General features: G+C 49.6%; 1 protein-coding gene and 1 pseudogene across 1 annotated transcript; one reads left to right on the plus strand and one right to left on the minus strand.

Moving 5' to 3' along the window:
* Positions 1–2,832: 2,832 nt before the first annotated feature.
* LOC144108294 (uncharacterized) lies at positions 2,833–8,062 on the plus strand. Its single transcript, XM_077641560.1, has 3 exons — positions 2,833–2,955; positions 6,191–6,249; positions 7,449–8,062. Exons 1-3 carry the CDS (start codon positions 2,833–2,835, stop codon positions 7,960–7,962), a joined length of 696 nt encoding a protein of 231 aa, XP_077497686.1. The 3' UTR covers positions 7,963–8,062.
* A 2,059-nt stretch (positions 8,063–10,121) lies between these two features.
* LOC144108295 (sentrin-specific protease 1 pseudogene) lies at positions 10,122–10,853 on the minus strand (annotated as a pseudogene).
* Between the last annotated feature and the right edge of the window lie 10,464 nt (positions 10,854–21,317).

The raw sequence follows: 21,317 nt of genomic DNA on the forward strand, positions 1-21,317 counted from the left end.
ACATCGCCTGCTGCCGGGACGACCTCAAGAATCTGCTTGCGCTCTAAGTGCCGCCAGGTGAGCGTGCAGTACGCCACAACTGCTGAAATAAGAGCGGCATGCAGATCAATGGCGCAAGTAGCTCACTGAGCTGGTGCGCCCGGCGACGGTCAGAATGGCAGAGCGAGGTGAGCACACGATGCCTTGTCTGAACTAGTCACCACCTTCCTTTGAGACCAAGAGCATCCGGCTTCAGCTAGACGGCGAGCTAGGGTAACCGCTCGAGGTATCTACGCAGAGGAGGACTGGACGGCACCAGTAATAGGCACCGGGTATTGTTTACCCTTTTTTCCTTGGAAACTTGAGAGAGGCGAGTGAGAGAAAGAGTGGTTCTGGTTGAACAAGCAGATAATTGGTTTAAGTGTCCTTCCTGCCTGGTACCTTTCAGTCGGAAAATTTTTCCCTATTCCCTCGGTGCTCAAGTATGAGTTTTTTTCCTAAGAAAACAGGAGATTAGGACATTAACTAACCTACTGCGACAATAAATGTGTGATTTCTAGCGATACTGGTAGATCTTAGTCGCATGACGAGCTTCTGCCACCTCCGCGGTCATGGAGCAAACCGCATCCTTAGGGTTGAGACAATGCTGGCGCTAACTGGTCCTTCAGTATTAAGGCGGATACTTTGGCAACTTAAAGAAGGAAAAATAAAGAAGTAAGACCAGTGCGGAAACACAGGGCGAAGAAAGAGCACTATGGCACAATGCATTGACTGCCAACTCGTTTGGAGGAATAAAAACGAGTTGATAGTCTTTCAGTCGACAAGCGGCTCGACAAGAATTTCACCTCGTTCCTTCGCCTGGTATAGACTATCGCCATTCCTACACGTGACCGACTCGGTCCTTTTTTGGCAGGCATAGATGGCTTCATAAAAAAAGTTAATCTGGCTCCTGCAAGCAGGAACCACAATCGTCCGTGAATGTACGGAAAAGTGCCAGTGCAATGGAGCTGTTGGTATCTGTCCGATTTTCAGGGCACTACATCAGGAGGTGTTGAAAAAATATTGTCAGGAAGCGTTGTTTCTTTTTTTTATTTGATCTGTCCTCAATTTCTTTGTTGCCAGTGGCGCGCAGCTTTGGAACTTAGTTTGCGCGGCGAAAATCGACCACTTAGCTCCAGACAATCATGGTCACGCACTTCTGTTTCTACCATATTCGACGTACTTATCGTTCTTTCATACGTCTTATGAAATTTCGGCGACTGGAATTTTGATTTCGTTGCCACAGAGGTCGCTTACTATTATCGCCGCTGTCGAGTTCTATTCGTTTTAGAGAAGTTCTATTCTTTTTCTCCAAGAAAGAGCCTGAGTGTGACGTCATCCTGCCCTTCTGTCCACTACGTCATTCTGGTCCCTCGCTACACCGCCAGTGACAATGTGTAGTATGAATGCATCGTGAGACATTTTGCTTTCAACACCTAGCTAATTAACATTTTTTCACGTGTGTTATACACTTCACGGGATGAGTTGAGCGTATGACTTGCATATAGCGGTTGCATGCTTCAATATCTGCTGAGGTTCGAACTTTCGGGCCTCCTCGGATGTGAAAGCTTACCCACAAAAGTGTACATCAGCAGTAACGCTTTCTTCACTGCAAAAAAGATTTAATAATACTGCTGTCTCATTATTTACTCCGTTCGGCACTGTATATTATTTTGCCTCCTCATCTCTCCTGGAAAATAGGCAGACACGTAGAGACAGTTGTAAATACTCGCTGTAATGGACCGGGCAACGAACTCTAGCACGAAAAGAAGGGGCCAGTTCCGAAACGAGTATACGGCAATACAACGTATTGTCCCGTAATCGTGACGCAGGCACAGGAGAACAGAGACAGGCAGGCTTGCGTCCAACTCAAAAACCATTTGACCAAACTTGTGGCCTGAAGAGAAGTATGCCCGCCGCCGGCGATAGCTACACGCGCACGTGGCCAATCGTCACCAGATAGACCGTCGCACCACCCTGGCTCTATTTGATGCTCAGTGCAAACTTTCCAGATACACTCGGGGACAGCTTTTTGTGGCTATGCATTGGAAGCTATACGTGCGCGCGCTGATTGCTCACAGGCCTGTCTGTGGTTAGTGAGTACGCGCGAACCGGGGGGGGGGGGGGGGGTGGAAGGCGCCGTCTCGCCTTCGTGGCTTCCCCTGAGTAGCCAAAGAAAGTTGTCCTCGAGTACAGCTTGCTTGAATTGCCGCGAGATTTCTCGAAACTGTTTGTTGTAGGGCGCGTCTGCGAACCTTATAGAGAGATCTCGTTTCGCAGTTAGGCAGAACCCGCTACAACTCGCCTTGCATGCGTGGCCAAAGCAAAGTTTAAAGAGAGGGCGTGGGGAAAGGTAAAAACATGACGAAATGAAAATTAATGGCCGATAAATTTAGAGCATACTTAGCTAAATCGCAGTGTTGGCCTAGCAGGAATAGAGAAGAGGAAATGGACTAGAGCAGCGCTCGTAAGGCGAAGAATAGGGAACCAATTGTCTGCTACGGGAACGGAGTGTAGTAGAAAATAATAGTCAAAGGCGGCGGAGAGTCAGTTGAGTTGATGAGGTTAGGAAGTCCAGGTACAGAATCCCCGCAGCTGGCGCAGGGCAACGTCGACTGAGGGCCCATAGACGAGGCCTTCAGGCCGCAGTAGCCAGGATCTATGAAGAAGACAGTAAAAAATATGGACCTTCAATGATCGTGTTCGGTGGCTTTCTACGCGCAGAACATCAGTGGGGGGCGTGGACTTGTCGCGGATCAAGTCCGCAGTGTTCTGAAGCAAAGCAGGAAGAGCAGAGGCAGCCAGGACACCCGGATGGCGCCGAAATCCGGAAAGGGCGCGCAGTCTGCGCCCCTGCCCGAGGTGACGGCCTCCAGGAAGAGATCGCCGGTGTTGGCGTCCACCTTCTCCCCGTCCTTCTCGTCAAGTGGAATCACCGTGAGTGCCGCTATCTTTCGGACCCAGTTGTAGCTTTGACACAGGTTTGCCTTGTTTCTCGATATGTAGCCGTGAGAAATATGAGAGGGAACAGCGTTTAATTCATTTATTGATTACTATATAATCGTGTGTGACAAGCACAATTTTTCCTTTCTTTAACTAGTTGTCCTTTCAGCCTACATAGGCCGCCTCGGGGGCTCACTGGTTATGGCTCTCGACTGCAGACCCGAAAGATGCGGGTTCGATCCCTGCCACGGCGGTCGAATTTCCACTGTGTTGAAATTCTAGAGGTCCCCGTACAGTGCGATGTCAGAGCACATTAAGGAACCACAAGTGGTAGAAATTTCCGGAGTCCTCCACTAAGGCTTCCCTCATAACCTGAGGCGCTTTTAGACGCTAAACTCCATAAAACAAACAAAACAAAACCAAACCTTTTAGCCTGTAGCACCCAAAATCATTCTGAAATCATGTAGAGAAATAAAGAGAACATTCTCAATTTTCCGCAAAAAAGTTTGTTACCACGCATATTCATCACGACTGTACAGCTATATTCCTTAAGATCTTCGATATTATTCAAAGGGCTATCAAAACTGGAGAGCACACCCATTATGATTTAACGCCACGCTATTTTGAACTGCTTTATATTTCCCAGTGCTAGTTGTACCTTCCTCTTTAGTGTATACAAATTGTGGATCACCGTTTAGAAACTGCTACATGTGTTGGGAAGAACAATTGGCCTCACACCGCGAACACATTTTGTCGTAAATGGAAGTACGGCATCACGCGTGTGCTGTTTGAGCCAGGCGGAAACAAGCCTACAAGTTTGTCCGGGAAGAAGGAAAGGAATATCACCGTCATATAGACGCTGAGAAGGCACTGGAAGTTTCTTGAGCCTCCACATATCTCTGTGTTCTCGCCAAATAAGGAGAGGTACCCTCGATGTGCCTGGAAAGATCATTCAACGCATTCGATGTCTCTCTCCCTCGCTGAAGTTCGATGTGACTTTTACGTAGTAGTAAGTAGTTGGTGGTTTTTTTAAATATAATAATAAACAAGGAAGGAAAAGATTTTTGCTAGCCCCGGCCTCTGCCATCGATACTGAAGCACCTGAGCTGAGGCAGTGGAAGTAAAGGATAGCAGGCAGTATGGAGAAATGAAACGAAGGAGGCGAGGTGACAGGAAGAAAAGATAGGGGGAGAGGTGATGTACAAAAAGACTATTCACACATTAATAAATACATACATGTTGCACGCGTGGTATGTTCCCGAAAAAGGGATAAAACACACGCGCTCAAGACTATGTACACTACCGCTGGAGTGGGCCGTCCAGCTGTTAATCGTCCAAGCTAGCACTCGCGGAGCGTTCGGTCACTGCGCGTAACTACCTGGCGGAGAACAGACGGGACGTCCAGCCCGTCTGTTCGAGGAATGCACAGAGGCTCACTAAGGTTCGCTCACAGGTGCGCGCACTGCCCTGCGGCCACAGTAGCGTCTTAAGGGAGTCTGGTAGTATGCCCAGCGCCCTATAGGCCGCAAGCATATCGCGACAAGCATCGGCGAACGCGGCACAGTGAAGGAGCAGGTATTCTAGAGTTTCCACTGCACCGCATCCGTCACACAAAGTTTGTTTTCGGTTGCCGTTGTCGCAATCAAGGCTGCCTTTTTTTCAGTGGTGGAGCCTTTAAAGAAGCTATCTATAATGACGAACATCTATACATAGAGGGACCACACACGGAATTCAGAAGGAAAGTGACATGCTGCTGGAGCCTTACCTCGTACACTCTCGAAACATTGGTTGCTTGACTGAAGTTCCAGAATATCCAGCAATGCATTTGTGTAGCATATCGATACGCCTTGTAATACGCGATATTCTCAGTAGAAGTGAAGAGAATTTTTTTTTATTATAAGGAGCAGAAGCCGTTTAGAACTGGAAGACTTCAAAGAAATGATGACGCAGCCCTTTCTTTTCCAAGACGATTAGGAGTTTGCTTCCGCACGACATTCAAAACACACTTCTTGTGAAAGGAGGAGAATAACTCACAAACGCCGCTCTTCAGTAACTCAGGCTTGGACTTAGCCAAGTTAGTGCACTACTATTACTTCCTTGTTGAGCCCATACCGTACTATCGATATGTGATTCTCAAGCTGTTCTTTTCGCTGCTTCCGTTAGTCGCGTGGAGGATTCTCGCCCCAGCGCCCAAATAACGTTACAGGCGATTTATTACTGAGTTTATAGCCCTAAGGTTCAGCAGATTTCTTGTCAAGAGCTCACAACTATGTTTCGCCGTACGTCGCACGTAAGCATACTGGCTTTCCTAAACACAGGCTCAATGATCTGCGTTGAAAAAAATGGAGCATACACTTAAACTTACGGTATTCCCAGTTTCGCGCGTACATTCTGGGCACGCGCCGGAATAAAAAGGCCCAACTCACATGGCACATTTTCTGCTTTGTTTACATAAATCTGAAGAGTTGAAAAGTTGTTGTCTCAGTTGAGATCTACTTGAAAGGTCGAAGTTTCTCTGATGCGTGTTACATTTCCTTGATGCTTCTGACTTATAAGCCTGTCCTACATCGAGCATGGCGCATGCTCTGCTACCTTACAAGCGCGGCCACAGTTTACACACGGATTCGTGGCGTTCGCCTACAACCTTTGCCTTGTATGGACTCCACCACGGTAACCAATGTGAACTTAGAGAGTGTGAAGGACCCAATGCGGCCTCTACTATCACAAGAAACCTTCACTTCCAAACTCTGCCTCCCACAACACTTTTATGAAGTACCAATCATGATGGTAGGAGAGGAACAAATTATTTTGTGGCCTCAAAGCACTTGATTGGCTACGAGACCATGGTAGAGAGAGGGAAGGCAGACGCTTTCACACGCACGAAGTGTATAAGGGAAGGGAAAGCCTCAAGGTTCTCGCCAACGTTTCGACAAGAGGACTTGTTTTCGTCGGCGCAAAGCGTTCATCACTGGCAGGGGTTTAAATGAGGCCTTCACTCCGAGGAGGAAGGCCAGTTGACTTGGAGGAGGCCGTGAAGTTGAAAGAGGGTTAGGATGGGGAGTGTGAATCTTGTCCATACATGATGGCTGCCAAAGTGGATTAACCGATGGATCTGCGAAACAGGCCATAAATGCTTAAAGCCGTCCTCAGCTTATTAATTTATGGACTTAATTGCAATAGAAGGGGGTTGCGCCTGCCTCATAAGCAAATTCTTTCTGCTTTCGTGTAGGTTGACGGACCTCGTGTGGACGTACCGGCGGCTGAAACGGAGCAGCGGAGTCCAAAAAAGTGAGAATTCGGCCACGCTTAGATTCACTGCACTCAGGAGAACCTCCACCGCCATAGCCTGGCTGAATCGCAGGCGAAAGAACGTCAGCAGCTCGCTGTGACGTCAGTTGACATGGGAAACTCGCGGTTGTAATCGTATCTTATTTGCCAAAAGTAACAAAGCAACGCGATTTATTACCTGTGTATCGGAGCATTTCCTCTCACTGTTGCCGCTGTTGCCAATGTTCCCACTGTTACGACTGCTCCCATTGTTCCCACTTTCACATGGCTGTTGATCTCTCACCGCCCTGGCAGTGGGTTATGATACTCTAGTAAATGAATGCGAATCACTATCACTTACAGAAAAGCTGTTTTAAAATGCAAGCACTGCTACTTAGTTCCCAGCTCACGCCTCGACAATTGGGTCTTGTTACCGCTGAGCGATGTATACGTGCACGTTTGAATACTTGCCATCTTGCACGTACGGTCTTGCATGCGATCAGCATGAACTGAGACAGAGCAGTTTGGCCTCGCATCACGACACTTCGCGCTCAGTGCCATGCGTGTTATGGATGAGAGCGGCTCAGAACAGAATGGAAACAGCGCAATGTAATATTACAAGACATGATGATAATCAAGATAGAGTGAGCAAGGTGCCAGGAGCGCTGGTGACCGTCCTTGCTGGCGTAGCTAGAAGCCCCCGGAATCTCGTGGTCATGTGCTGCCTGAAATGACGTCATCCCAGCAAATGTCACATGACTCATTTTCATGGTCTTGTGGTCGTGATCCATTACATGCTTCCTATGGATCTATGGATTACATGAATCTCAAGATCCATGTAGTGAGCCTCATTATCACTTTGACTACGGAATATATGACCGAATATTTTGTGGTCTGGCATGCACACATGACTGTGAACGCCTTACGCATGTGTGACCCTTACGACTTCATTCACTATATCAGCCTTTTAACAGATGATGAGTAAACTTTCAGTGTTTGTGAATGCTCACTGTGCTAATCCTATGGGCGGAGCTCACCGCATGTCACTAGTTGGGCAGTAAGGCGCATCGTTGAACCTAGTTTTGTACTCTTGACATCTTCCAGAATTCTTCTGCACACAGCTGCTCAGCCAGGAGGTTGCATTTAGTTTCTCCGTGCATTTTCAGTGTTTGAGTGGCTACGTCGAGCAGAGTGACAATGCATTGTTCCGTCCACTGCAGGTCCATCATCCTGCTCACCCTGGTCGTGGTGGCCGTCGTCTTCATGGTGGCCCTTTTGGTCAGCAGTGTCATCATGGCCCAGAGGGACTCCAATAGGCTCGCGTTGCAAGCCCTGAAGATTAGGCGCCCCCCATGTCGCATGGCCACGTCTAGACCAGTGGGGAAAACGGAGGGCAATGGCCTCGACAAGGCAGCCACCGTAAGTCCGCTGAAGATGACCCCGGCGGCCTCGGACGGGGTGAAAACAACTGCGGGTCAGAACATCGGCACGCAGGGAGGCATGCGTGCCGGACCCCTAGAATTGCCTAAGCAAGACACCACAGAAGTGAATAGGACGGTGGCTTCGGGAGGTGCTGTCACATCTAAAATTGAGGACTTGAAATCAGGTGAAGATAGTGGCTCTGGCAACAAGAGAAGCCCAAATGTCGAAGCACTGGAATTTCAGAAGCGGCCAAGGAGACAAGTACAGGCGCCTGAGCGACGAAAAGTTATGCCCAGGTGGAATTTCTTCTAAACTTCGAGAAGACTTTAGCTCCGCTGTCTTGGACGCGGCTAAGTTAGGGATGCGCGTCTGAAGGGAGTGGGGCTCCGATATGTTTGAAGATTCTTATATGGCGGCAAAAAAGTGCGTACAAAGCCGTTCTCATTTCAGCTGTTCTTTTCAGCATTGCAGCTTTTCAGCACTTCATCATTTCACCTCTTCTCATTTCAGCTATGGATCCGTGCCATGCCTTGCTTTCCTTTTTCTCTGACCAGAGTAGCAGGCCAGGGTCACGTTCTCGCCAACCAATCTTTCCGCCTTTCCTCGCGACATTTTACTCTCCTTCTCTCTCACTGGCTGAAAGCAGCAGCTCCTATTTTTAGGGGGGGAGGGGGGGCTTCCTGGCCCTACGGGGCTGGGGGCTCTCGCGCATGTGGCCGCGGCTCCTTGTCATCTGGGGTATCTGTCTAAACCGTTGTCGTCGCTTCAGAAAACGCGGTTATTGGGACGCGCATCCTTTCTTTCAATCTCCTATCTTTCAACTCTCCTCCTTTCAGCACGATGCAGCGATTTTGCCTAAGCTTAACCCAGTGGGCAGGCCCGTGCACTTTTCATTCTTGTAGTCGCATGAACAATAGCTCTTTTTAAAGGCCGTCATAATCCTGTTAGAGACGGCGGCTGCTAACTATCCATTACTAGAAATTCGGTAGCAGTTCTTTACTACAAGAAAGTGCATTGGTTCGAAAAACTCAGGTCACCCTCCCGTAATGAATAATAATAATAATAATAATAATAATAATAATAATAATAATAATAATAATAATAATAATAATAATAATAATAATAATAATAATAATATAATAATAATAATAATAATAATTGGTTTTGGGGGAAAGGAAACGGCGCAGTATCTTTCTCATATATCGTTGGACAACTGAGCAGCGCCGTAAGAAAAGGGATAAAGGAGGGACTGAGAGAATAAAGGAAGAAATTGGTGCCGTAGTGGAGGGCCCCGGAATAATTTCGACCACCTGGGGATCTTTAACGTGCACTGACATAGCACAGCACACAGCACACAGAATTCAATTCGTGGGCAAAATATGGAATCTCGGCCGCATCCGTACTGTAAAGGAACATGAGAATTGTAAAAAAAATTTATTGATCTGTGGAAACTATAAAGTATAAAACGGATTGGAAATCAAATAAGCTTCAAAATCAAGTATTAGCCATTGGCAAGCGACCGAGCTCAACGACGAAAGAGGTTTGTCCACATTCAAATATATGCAAGCTCCGACGAGTGACCAAGAATTTTCACAGAATCTCTAAACAAATGGGTGCTTTATTTGGGTGTCAATGAATTCGCATTGCGAACAATACAATTATATTCAATTATTCACACCAAACATATCTAAGAATCAATCCGATAAATCAACGTGCACACTAACACACAGAACATATTCAAAACGTGGAACTGAACACTGCGCACAGCGGTCGCACATCATTGATGAAGTTATTACAAGTTAGCAAGAGCATTAAAAAAATGTGAACGTTATCTTGAAACAGACGATAAGAAAATACACTAGAATGGGAACCAGATATTCACTACAGCGATGGATTAGAAAAAAATTTTCGCGTGGTGAGCGGTGTCAGTGCAAATTGAACACCAGGCGGTTGAAATTATGTCCGAGCACTCCGCTACATCGTCTCCGCTCCCACCATTTCCGTCTCTTCCAATAAAGTTTCTACAATCACGTAATGCATATTCAACAATCAAAACTAATATCACACTATCGACATGCAAAACCATCAGGCACGGGGTAACATGTGGGCTAGTTGGTGTATCTCCGACATAACTTCATCAGCGAAAGCACGAGACACCAGGAGAAAAAGAACACAGGACAACGCTCTGCAGAGTCTCGTGCTCTCGCTGGTGAAGTTGTTAGGGGAACAACAATTATGTCTGAATTACATCAAGCACAAATGCTAGTGCCTCGGCGAGCGTTTAGACACACGCTCAAATATACAGAATGAATAACCAGGGCAGTAGATATGAAAAAAAAAGTGGCACGAACCCCAATAAGAACAATTACACCGAATCACATAAAAAACGCACTTAAGCTACATGCGAGAAATCAACATGCAGACATACTAGATTCAAGGACGCTTGAACCAAGGCATGATACAAGAAGACTTCACCATGGAAGGAGCCTGCGGTGTAAGATCTCGTACACAATACACTTGCGGAAGAACGGCATGTGGTTCTGCTCGAACAAAAACTGTGCGTCCCGGGTCAGGCACTCGGCGTAGCGACACATAAAGACAGCAGAGTCGCTGGTGTTGTTCTGGAGCGGCACTTTACCTGGGTAAAAATGCCAGCTGCTCCAGTCCAGGTCGCAGTTTCGCCAGCGGCTCACCTCTTCCAGGTAGTCCGCCAATGCGTCGATGCTTTCAGCATGCTCCACGCGCGGGCCCAGGCTGTCGTAGATGACCATCTCGGGCGTCCGGAAATCCACCACGGTGAGCCACCAGTGGGAGGCGTCCTTAGAGTGCACGGGTATCAGTAGAATGTCGTAAGCGAAGAGGTCGGCGCCTTGCGTCCAGCGTTTCACGCTGCCAGGTCCACAGCGATACAGCTTGGTGAAGAAAAATGTACTGAACGCGTACACGCGCGGACCTTCTCGCCTCTTCGAGCGTTCCGCAATCATGGCCAGGTAAATGTTCACGATATTGTCATTATGCCACTTGCCTTCTCTTAGCGTGGCTATGTCAAGTCGAGTGACAGCCAAAGAGAAGGCCTCGACCAGAACCTGCTCCGGTGGGCCCGGCTTCAACGCTTCAGACACTTCTTCCTGCATGGCAGAAGTGAGTCGGCTACAATGGTTTACGTCTCCCTCGAAGTCGGCTACGGTGGTTATCGCCGCCATGTTGTCACTGTAGGTTTGCAAAGGTTTGCACTGGATCACTCTTCAAACAATCCGTCCTGTACGGCAGGTTGAAGCGTCCCTCTGCAAATGTAGGAAGACCCAGAGCAGTCAGCGAACGTAGCGGGGCTAGCGCCTGACGTAAACGCAAGACTGCTGCTTGCTCTGCACGGTCAGCGTTCATCTTACCTCGGAGGTGAAGACGGGCTGTAGCTTTCTGAACACCTCGCCGGTGGTCAAACAAACTGGATCACTCTTCAAACAATCCGTCCTGAAGGGCAGGTTGAAGCGTCCCTCTGCAACTGTCGGGAGACCCAGAGCAGTCAGCGAACGTAGCGGGGCTAGCACCTGACGTAAACGCAAGACTGCTGCTCGCTCTGCACGGTCAGCGTTCATCTTACCTCGGAGGTGAATACGGGCTGTAGCTTTCTGAACACCTCGCCGGTGGTCAAACAAACTGGATCACTCTTCAAACAATCCGTCCTGAACGGCAGGTTGAAGCGTCCCTCTGCAACTGTCGGGAGACCCAAAGCAGTCAGCGAACGTAGCGGGGCTAGCGTCTGACGTAAACGCAAGACTGCTGCTCGCTCTGCACGGTCAGCGTTCATCTTACCTCGGAGGTGAAGACGGGCTGTGGCTTTGCGAACACCTCTCAGGAACCCTCAACAAACGCTTCTGATATCGCCAAAGACGACAATGCGGCCGTTTTTACAGTTCACGGCTCTGGGTGTGTTCCGACCTGTCTCAACGACGTCACTTCCTCCCGGTCGTGAAAAAAGAAATATCGCAATGTCGCGGTGGCCGCGTTTCGATGGAGGCGAAACGCCAAGGCGCCCGTGTGCTGTGCGATGGTCAGCGCACGTTAAAGACCCCCAGGTGGTCGAAATTATTCGAGAGCCCTCCACTACGGCACCTCTTCCTTCCTTTCTTCTTTCACTCCCTCCTATACCCCTTCCCCTACGGCGCGCTTCAGGCAATCTGAAACGCGCCGCCGCAGCACATACACCCTCTCTCGAGCGGAAATTCTTCGCGGTGGCAGCAATGCTTCTGAACTACACGGCCCGCCGTTGTCAGGGAACCATCGTTTGTACGCCACGTGTAAGAAATATTTGTTAAAAAAATTATAAGTGGTATTAAATCCTTAAATTAAAAAAAATGAAAATTAGCTTTTTAGGAAAGGAAATGGCGCAGTAACTGTCTCGCTTTTCTGGGCAGATACCCGAACCACGCAGTAAGGGAAAGCATAAAGAAGACAGTGAAAGAAGAAGCGAAGAGGTGCCATAGTGGAGGTCTCTGACATAACTTCCACCCCCAGGGGATCTTTAACGTCCAATGATATTTCCCAGCATACGGCCGCCTTTGGGTTGGCAATATTACTTGCAATAGATAAGTTTTTGAAACCAGTTTTGGTGTTCTACAAACACTTTTACCCGCCGCGGTGGCTCTGTGGTTGTTAGGGTGCTCGGCCACTGATCCGGAGTTCCCGGGTTCGAATCCGACCGCAGCGGCTGCGTTGTGCGCCCGTCTGCTGTGCGATGTCAGTGCACGTTAAAGATCCCCAGGTGGTCGAAATTATTCCGGAGCCCTCCACTACGGCACTTCTTTCTTCCTTTCCTCTTTCACTTCTTCCTTTATCCCTTCCCTTAGGGCGCGGTTCAGGTTTCCAACGATATATGAGACAGATACTGCTCCATTTATTTTCCCCAAAATCCAGTTATTATTCTACAAACATTAAAACGAGTAATATATGAGCATTTTTTTGTATCCTCATATTGCATTGAAATAAATATAAAATGTTTAAAATACAAGATTTATATTTATTTAAATGCAATATGAAAATCAGTGACAAGATGATGCGTATGTAATACACTTTTTAATGTTTGCCGACCACCAAAACCGATTTCAAGCACATTTTGACGACAGTGGAAAACGCTCAATGGCGATGCATGTGAAACGAAAGCTCGCGAGACGCTTCGCAGCGCCATGCGGCTCTTCCCTCAATTCGCTGAATCGCTTGCATGTGAGGACCGCGCCCGCTACATGTGACTACAAAGGCTTTCCAAAGCTCAGGCTTGGTGTGTGTGTGCGTGTGTGTGTGTGTGTGTGTGTGTGTGTGTGTGTGTGTGTGTGTGTGTGTGTGTGTGTGTGTGTGTGTGTGTGTGTGTGTGTGTGTGTGTGTGTGTGTGGGTGGGCGGGGGGGGGGGTGCAGTAGAGGGCCGATTTGATGTGGATGTACGAATAAAGAAGAGAAACTGCCGAGGACATTTTCTTTTGCCAATGCGGTTGAGGCTTGGCAGAAAACGGAAAGAAATGGGCTTTTGTCCCCGTCTCCGTTCTATTCCTGCAAAGGCGCTGCAGCATTGCCGAGAAGAGTAGTTCAAGCGGGCCACTCACGGCCTCGGCTATAGTGCACCCTAGAATGAACTACGCACTTTACCTCGGTAACAGATTATTCGTTTTGACAAAATTTGAGGAACAGAAATGCGCATTTTTGACGCGACAGCGTTAAGGAGCTCGTGTCGCAGAAAAGCCGGTGTCGTCGGCGTCAGCCGTGAGCGAAAAATTCCCTCTCCTCCCCATGAGCGAAAAATCTCTGCTCCTCGCAATGCACGCCACTGCCCCAACAGATATATCGCGCGACGGCAGCGCTTCTCGCAAGTGTCGTTCGGGCGCAGTGGGGCCGTGTGGGCATACAGGAATCCCGCGGTGAGCGGCGAACAACGTAGCGCACATCCAAAGCGCGTTCACCACGAAGCTTGCGGCTTGCTGCCCGTTCGTTCGGCGCGGAAGCTGTGCTGGCGTTCGTGGCACCGGGTTTGTCGAGAACGATGTGCCGACGAACTACGACTGCAACTTGAGTCCCACGCATTTCGGCAAGGCGCATGGCAGGCCTTCTACGTGGCTTGCTGCTGCGCGCCTCTGTTTCACCGTAAGTAGCAGAGCGATTTGTCTAACATGCCAAGCGTCGCACTGAACGGGCGATGGCGTTCAGTGGACTCCCGACTGGCAATGCTGCAACACTCTGCCGCATTCCACTCTTAAAGGCGAAGCTTAAGGGCGCGTTCACACTTGTCCAAAAATCCGGCGAGCGAAGCGGATTCGCTCGCCGGAAATACTAGGGCCCGTTCACATTTGTTGACGCCCGGGCGAGGCGGAACCGCCGCGCCGCTGCTGTTTCTCGCTTTTCCATACACTTCCCGGCCACCACGTCACCGCTCGCGGCATACACAGATATATGGTTAGAAAAGAGCATAAATCGATGCTGTCTGTGTATTATAACCGTATGCACGCTTACGTACGTAAACGCAGGCACATTCCCATTTTTAGTGCAGCGTACGCAGACTCGCAACGAAACTCCCAGCCTAGTGGCGCCATCTGCTTTTCAGGACGGGAACTAGTACTGTCAACAAAACTGGCGCTTTTCGTAGGCCTAGTAGCGGCAGAATCGTCACTCTAAATAAAAAATGACGCAAATTTATCACTTATACTTTTGATTATAGATGTGGTGAGACGAAGCGATGTACTGGTGTCCGATTAATGGCCAGTGAACGGGCTGAAAAAGGCCGCAACAACGACAAGTTCATTCCGAGGCGAGGGGTCCTGCGTCGACGGGCGCCGCCATGTTTTTCGCCGACGCGAAAAATTTGGGTCCAGCCCGATCGCCCTCGCCGCGCCGCTTTCCGCCTCGCTCGGAGTCAAAAGCGGCCGAATCCGCTTCGCTCGCCGGATTTTTGGACCAGTGTGAACGGGCCCTAAGCGTCCTGCAATTTTTTAAAGCGAAAGCGAACTTGCGATTTCGCCGTGGCCGCACTCCGAGGAGGCACAGGACGCACAACGCGCGCCTCGCCGCGGATATTTCTCTCTCGCGCGCTCCCTAGTCACAACTGCGCATGCGCCACTAGTAGCACCGAGCCACAGGTGTTCCGCCGCTGCGCAGCGCCGCGCCTTTCCTCAAAATACAACTTTCAATTTTCAGTTTTCTCTTTCTTCTTTCCCTCCTTCCTTTATCCTTTCCTTGACTGCGCGGTTCGGGGGCCCACCGAGATATGTGAGACGGTTACTGTGCTTTGCGCGCTCGCCGCGCCATCTGGCAGGACGTCACACCGCGCGGCTCACCGCCGCCGCCGTTTGGTATGACGTCACACAGCGTTCCTCGTCGTTGAGCTCGCCTTCGCTATCATCGCCAGCTGCGTTGCATGCCTGGTAACATGTCGACGGATTGAAAAGGAGAGCTCGCGTGCGCCACAACCACAGCTGTGTCGTCTTTAATGCCACAACATAGTTAGACAACCAGACTAACCTGGACTTGCAATCAAGATTAACCAAGGCTAACCAAGCTATGCCTTAGCTTTCGCTACGTATATCCTGGCATAGCCGAGCTAAGCCACTGCCAATTTTTGTAGTGGGAGATACACCGGGGCCAGATTACGCAACTGTGACAAATTCTGTCACAAGTTATTGACAGTGACGTCAAAATGAAGACACGATGAGTCGTCACCACGTGAGGCAACGAGGAATCAGCCAATTACAGCAGGGTGGCGCCCCGAGAGCATTCGAGGGACCGTCTGCTTAAATTTTTTAAAAAGAAATAAATGAACAACGATGAAAATAACTAATATTTTATTTTGCAAAAACATTGTGTTTAAAGTTTGAAAATATTAATCAAAACAAAAAGCGTTCGAAGTTGTGCTGTTAAATTGGCTGGTGGGTAACTTTCGGTGCCGCGGTAGTGTGCTGACGGCAGTAAAAAGGCCGCTTTCCACGAAATGAGCTGTTTCACGCCGCGTAGGTTTTTTGCGCGGCGTCTGGAATCGAGCTACTGTGCGGTTGACCTAAGTGCGCAGAAAAATTTCAACGAATGCAGTGAAGGCTACGTGACTACCGAGCGGACTTGCAAGAAGCGCTTGGTACGTAATCGACGAAGACTTGTTGAAGTCTGTGTTGTTCGGCTCCTTTCGCTCCTTCGGTCGATGACAAAAAATGCCAAAGGGTGAGGCGTTGCAGTATATGACGAGTGGTTATTTGTTTCGTTTTCCTATTGGGAAACAGAGGACGACCACGAAGTGCCGTTTGCTTGGATAAATAAAGTGCTTTGCCAGCACAAGCGTGTCTTATTTATATGTAGCTGTGTGTCACAGAGGTGACGACGGAACCCACCCCTTCTGCGCACTAACTTTACAAATTACCTCCAGCACCCATTGTACGCATTTGCTCGCCGCCGGTTGCGCGATTCAGACGTACGCCTCATTAACAACGGCGGCCTGAAAGCCGCCCGTGGCAAAGAACCGCAGTCCACAAGCACCTGTCGCCGCACCGACAGCGCATTCACACGCAATCCTCCCAGTTCATCGGCGACTTCGTCGCTTAGCCACTCCACAGTCTGCTTCTCCAGTCGAAAAAGGCGTCGAAACAGCTCGTCCAGCAAATAAAACGCGTCTTCGTGCGCCCTCTTTCGCCGTTGCTCGCACCAGCCCAGCCGCCTCAGTCGTATGGCCGCGTACGCCGCCGCCATTTTCTGTCACAAACGCAACGGTCAAATTGACGGCCCCGAAACTGTCACAAAAAACTGTCAATTAGCGGCTGCATAATTAGGTGTGCAACGTCACACCACTTCTGCCACATCCGTGACGTAATCTGCAGCCACCCATGACGCAAAAAAGCAAAATGGCCGCCGGCGACGACTGACCAATAGGAGCGAGGCTTATTGACATCTTTGTGACAAGTATTTGGCAATTTTCCTAATTGACAGTTACGTAATCTGGCCCCAGGCTGCCAGTCGAGCATTTCGCGGTACATGCGAGAGGCCAGTTGTGCGCATGCGCCGTTACCATGGCAACCGGAGAGGAGCAGAGGGGGTGCCCCGCGCTTTCCGGTAAATGGGAGAGGAAAGTTGTGCGCATGCGTCGTTACCATGGCAACCGGAGAGGAGCAATGGGTGCGCCGCGCGCTTCGTAGCCGCCGTCGCCGCGGCCGCGCGCCCGCTCCACTGTCGAAGGTGAACGTGACGTTACGCGGAGGAGCAGTTGTGCGCATGCGCCGATACTATCGTAACCAGAGAGACCCCACAGCCGCGCCGCGTTCGTGATTACCGTCTCACCGCACGCCGGTCTACCGCCCGAACCGCGCGTCGTCGCATGCGCAGCATTGCGTATTAAGGCGGAGATCGGCGGCTGTATCGCTACGCTTGATATGGATGCACATAAGAGTCCAGCCGCTGCTAAACGGCAGTATGGACAAGAGAACAGTAACTCTTCCGATTCTGTGGTTGTCGCCTGGCAGTTGGCTGCTCAAAAAACAGAGGATGAGCGTCAGAAGGCGATGACAGCAGCAGAGACGCCCGGAGAGAGAGAGGAACGCCTTGATAAACGGAGACGCCAGACTGCCGAGCGTAATAGACGCCGCATAGCTGCCGAGATCGAGCCTGTGGAAGGCGTCAGTCAGCGGGAACCAACCGAAGAGGATGTGAAGGCCCGTCGTGTGACTGATCACAAAATTCAAATTTCCGAAAGTCCATCTGCGACCGGGACTTTTGAGGAAATCTTTGTGAACAATCCGTTTGGATACATTTGTAGCGTGTGCGACCGACTGTGGCACCAAAAGGACTTGACAACAGTGCTTAATCCAATGTATGACACTTTGCGTTTGGAATTACCAGAACAACAAGCTCAGCCAGGGAAACATGCCTCCCGCTACATATATCCTGCCGTAGCGGAGCTTAGCGATTGCCAATTTTTTTTTCTTGTGCGACAGCATGGCTTTTCACATAATATAGTAATTTACAAATAAAGATACACTCCAGAATAACGAAGGAACGAAGGAATCCGCCGCGGTGGCTTAACGTTTAAGGCACTCATCTACTGAGCCGGAGTTCCCGGGTTCGAGCCCGATCGCGGCGGCCGCGTTTCGATAGAGGCAAAGCACAAAAAGGCACGCGTGTGCTGTGCGATGTCAGTGCACGTTCGGCTGGGCAGTCGAAAATTTTCTGGAAACGTCCACTGCGGACGACACATCATAGAGCAGCTTGGCATCGGCTACCACTGCCAGCATGGCGGCAAAGAACTGATACCGCGTAACGTCACGGACGGCATCCAAGTCGCTCCGCTCCCGCGAAACGTACACCTGGCGTATAATCAAGCCAGAAGACAGGCTAGCGGCGAAGCTTACCGAAGCCCTGCTGCGAGTCTACGGGAACGCGAGGGAAGCATGCTTCGTGGACGATCGACGATACGCCGCTGTAGTCGACGACACGGCCGGAACGCTTATCCACTCCGCCGGCGTATAGTCCCGACACGCCGAAGTGGAATTAGCCATCTCAATCGCTTTATCGGATCACGATTCGGGGTCGTTGTTAGCGACTCGCTCACAGCGATAAAGAATTAAACCAAAGAGAGAATATCCGATGAAGCCTGCCGAGCAATCAAGAACGTGTAACGCTCACCGGACAACAAGGCCGAGCTAGTATGGTTCCCCGCACACATGGGGGACGTCTCTCCGCACCTCACCAACCTAAACCAGGTCGCTCACTCCGTCGCAGGAGCGCGCGCAAACCGTGCCGTAGAGAGCCATGGTGAAGACGGGGGGGATATAGGCTGACAACCTTCAATGATTTAACCAAAGCCTTCTACTTGGGACGCCGGGCCTTTCCTCCGCCTAGCAACAAACTATGCAGAGTTCAAGCAGTCGCCTGGAGGCAATTACAAACACGTACCCGAATACGCTGCAATACAAGAGGATCTACCCCGAAACATATAACTTCAATGTGTGGAAGACAGCGTTCCCCATTCGCTGTACAGAATTAACAAAAGTCGCGAGTATGAAATGGGCCCTGCAATTTGCATTGTACATGCCTCAAGCTCATTCTGAGCTACCTGAATTTACACAATATCCTGCCGTAGCTCATTTCTATGCATGCTTTTTGATCATGTCTAAAAGGCGGATGACCCGAACCTTAACGAGCGGTATGTCCAATTTGAGACCACAGAAATCTGGAAACTTAATTTTGCCGGATGTGTCTGAGCAGATATTTTTGATGTGAGATATTTGCGTTAAAGACGCCGCTATCTGATATGGTGCTACTTAAGCGGTTCCTCTCAGACGCCTAAACTGAGCACGATTTGAAGCTTAGCTTTCTGACACTATGCACAAGAAACAAACTTAATTTTCAGAAAATTTTCAGGCTTCTTTGTAAAGCTCCTACGCTTTAATGTCTGGTTATGTTGTCCTTTTCTCACGCCTAGAGTTCAGTGGGTAAAACTTTCACCTCTAATATTAACAGAGAGAGAGAGAGATAGAGAAAAAACTGTCAGGAAGGTGGTGATATTCGTGGGTCACTTCAGCCGCTCCAAGTGGCCGGCAGTTTAAGTCTGTCGGCGACCTCCTGCGCTCTTGCCGTGGTCCGGGATTGAACGTCGGGGTCCATGCTGGCGGGAACAGCTTCCCATTTTTCAAGCGTGGGAGATATGACGATCTGCCGGAGGCGGATCCTCCGTGCAGTCCCGGATTATGTGGTCTAAGGTGGCAGACTCGCCGCACAGCTGACAATAGGATTTACCGTGGTAAAGTCAGGAAAGATGTCAGAATACGTCCACGGGTTTGGCTGCGACCTCGTTTTCCGCCGACTCCACGTGGTAGCCTGTTCGCAGCTGAGTTAAACGTGTGGAGGAGGCAGGCTCGCTCTAAGCTCCTTGTAATAATTGGTTACGGCCGGATATGTAATTAGCATCTAGCCCCCGAGGCCCTCTCATCGGCTCGGCTAACAAAACCTCGAGCATACTGGTGAGCGGCCGCACTCCCTGGAACGCCCGCGTGGGCCGAGACCCACAGCAGACCCATTTTCTTCCTATCTTTTGGCATCGTACAAATAATTTTGTATGCAGTAGCGGAGATACGTCCCCTCGCGAAGTTGCGAAGGGCCGTTCTGGAATCTGAGAATTGTTCTGGTGCCTTCCTGAACGATCCCCAGTGCTATTGCAGCCTCTTCGGCCTCTTCCACTCGGTCCATGACCACTGTAGCCGCTACCCTGCGGGAGATGCTTACCGCGCTCTCAGCGAAAGCGTCTCTGCCTGTGTTGTGATAATGTGCCGCATCAACGTACACGGCACTATCGTCCGCTCGATATGGTTTGCTTAATGTCTTTGCCCTGGCCCTCCTCCGGTTTTCGTGACGGTCCGCTTGCATGTTCTTGGGGATAGGTTTGACCCGAATGCGTTCGCGCATCTCTGTAGGTATAATTACTTGGCCTGAAGGGTCATCGCCCTGTATGCCTAAACTTCGCAAAATGTAGAGCCGCGTATCTGTCCGCCTGAGCCGCTGCTCTTGCGATGTCAGTTGTGTCTCATTGAGTTATTTAAGGGTGTTGTGGACCTCAAGAGACAGAAGTCTCGCGGTGTACGCGTTTCTGGGGAGGCCGAGAGCCGCCTTGTATGCCTGCATTATCAGGCAGTTCAGCTTTTTCCTCTACGCTCTCTCGAGATTCAGGTAAAGGGTGGCGTACACGAGCCGACTGAGGACGAAAGGCTAAAAGAGGCGGCACGTGTTGTGCTCTCATGCCCTGTCGCCGAGTCGCCACGCGCTTAATGAGTAATGGTGTGCTGGACCGAGGTCGTCCAGCGTTACTTTGTTGCATCTGTAGGAATGTATATGCATTTAAACACCCGTATCATGTCTACTTCCGGAATTTCGTTGCCTTGAATTTCAGTTGCATCCTATTCGGCTCAGTTTTGCAGGCCCATCCGTTATTACGGATGACCAGCAGTTCCGACGTTTGTGGGGAGCATTCCAGTCCTGCCCAATAGGCGTGGGCGTCTACAACATCCGCCGCCTCTTATAGGGCCGTCTCGATCTGCCCGTCCGATCCGTGAATCATCCAAATCCTGACGTCATCAGCGAATAGTATGTCTAATACCCTCTATGCCATCAATTTTTCTCGGGAGCGTTACCACCGTAGTGTTGAATAAAAAGGACGATAAAACTGACCCCTGCGGGGCACCCGTATTTACAGAATAATAAAATAATACTAACATAATACATAATACTACTACTAATAATACATAATAACAGAAGCACATTACTATAGCACAAGAAGACTTCAAATGAGAACTGTTTTGCATGTGTTTTCTTGTGTCGCGGAAATAAAGGTAATCGTTTCAATAGACCTCAATATTTTGCCTCAGATGCACATTGTCAGTGTCAGGATATCGCCCCGTCTTGTTTTGTCTGAGCCGCATAGTTTTCACTACAGTGTTGCAAAATTGAATGTGGATTTTCTTTAGCATTATTTCTAATATTACGCGAATATGTTCGCCATTAACTTGTAAAGCTCCACAAATAAATAGGTTGCATACAGAAATTTGTTTTGAAATGAGCGGTGTGGGGGCGTGGTGTGGTGTCGTACATTTCGCCGACATCCGGCGTGCAAATACATTATACTAGCCTTCAATTCAACGCTGTAGAAAAGCACCAAGAAT

The sequence above is a fragment of the Amblyomma americanum genome, chromosome 10 (assembly GCF_052857255.1).
Source record: "Amblyomma americanum isolate KBUSLIRL-KWMA chromosome 10, ASM5285725v1, whole genome shotgun sequence".
NCBI classification, from domain to species: domain Eukaryota; kingdom Metazoa; phylum Arthropoda; class Arachnida; order Ixodida; family Ixodidae; genus Amblyomma; species Amblyomma americanum.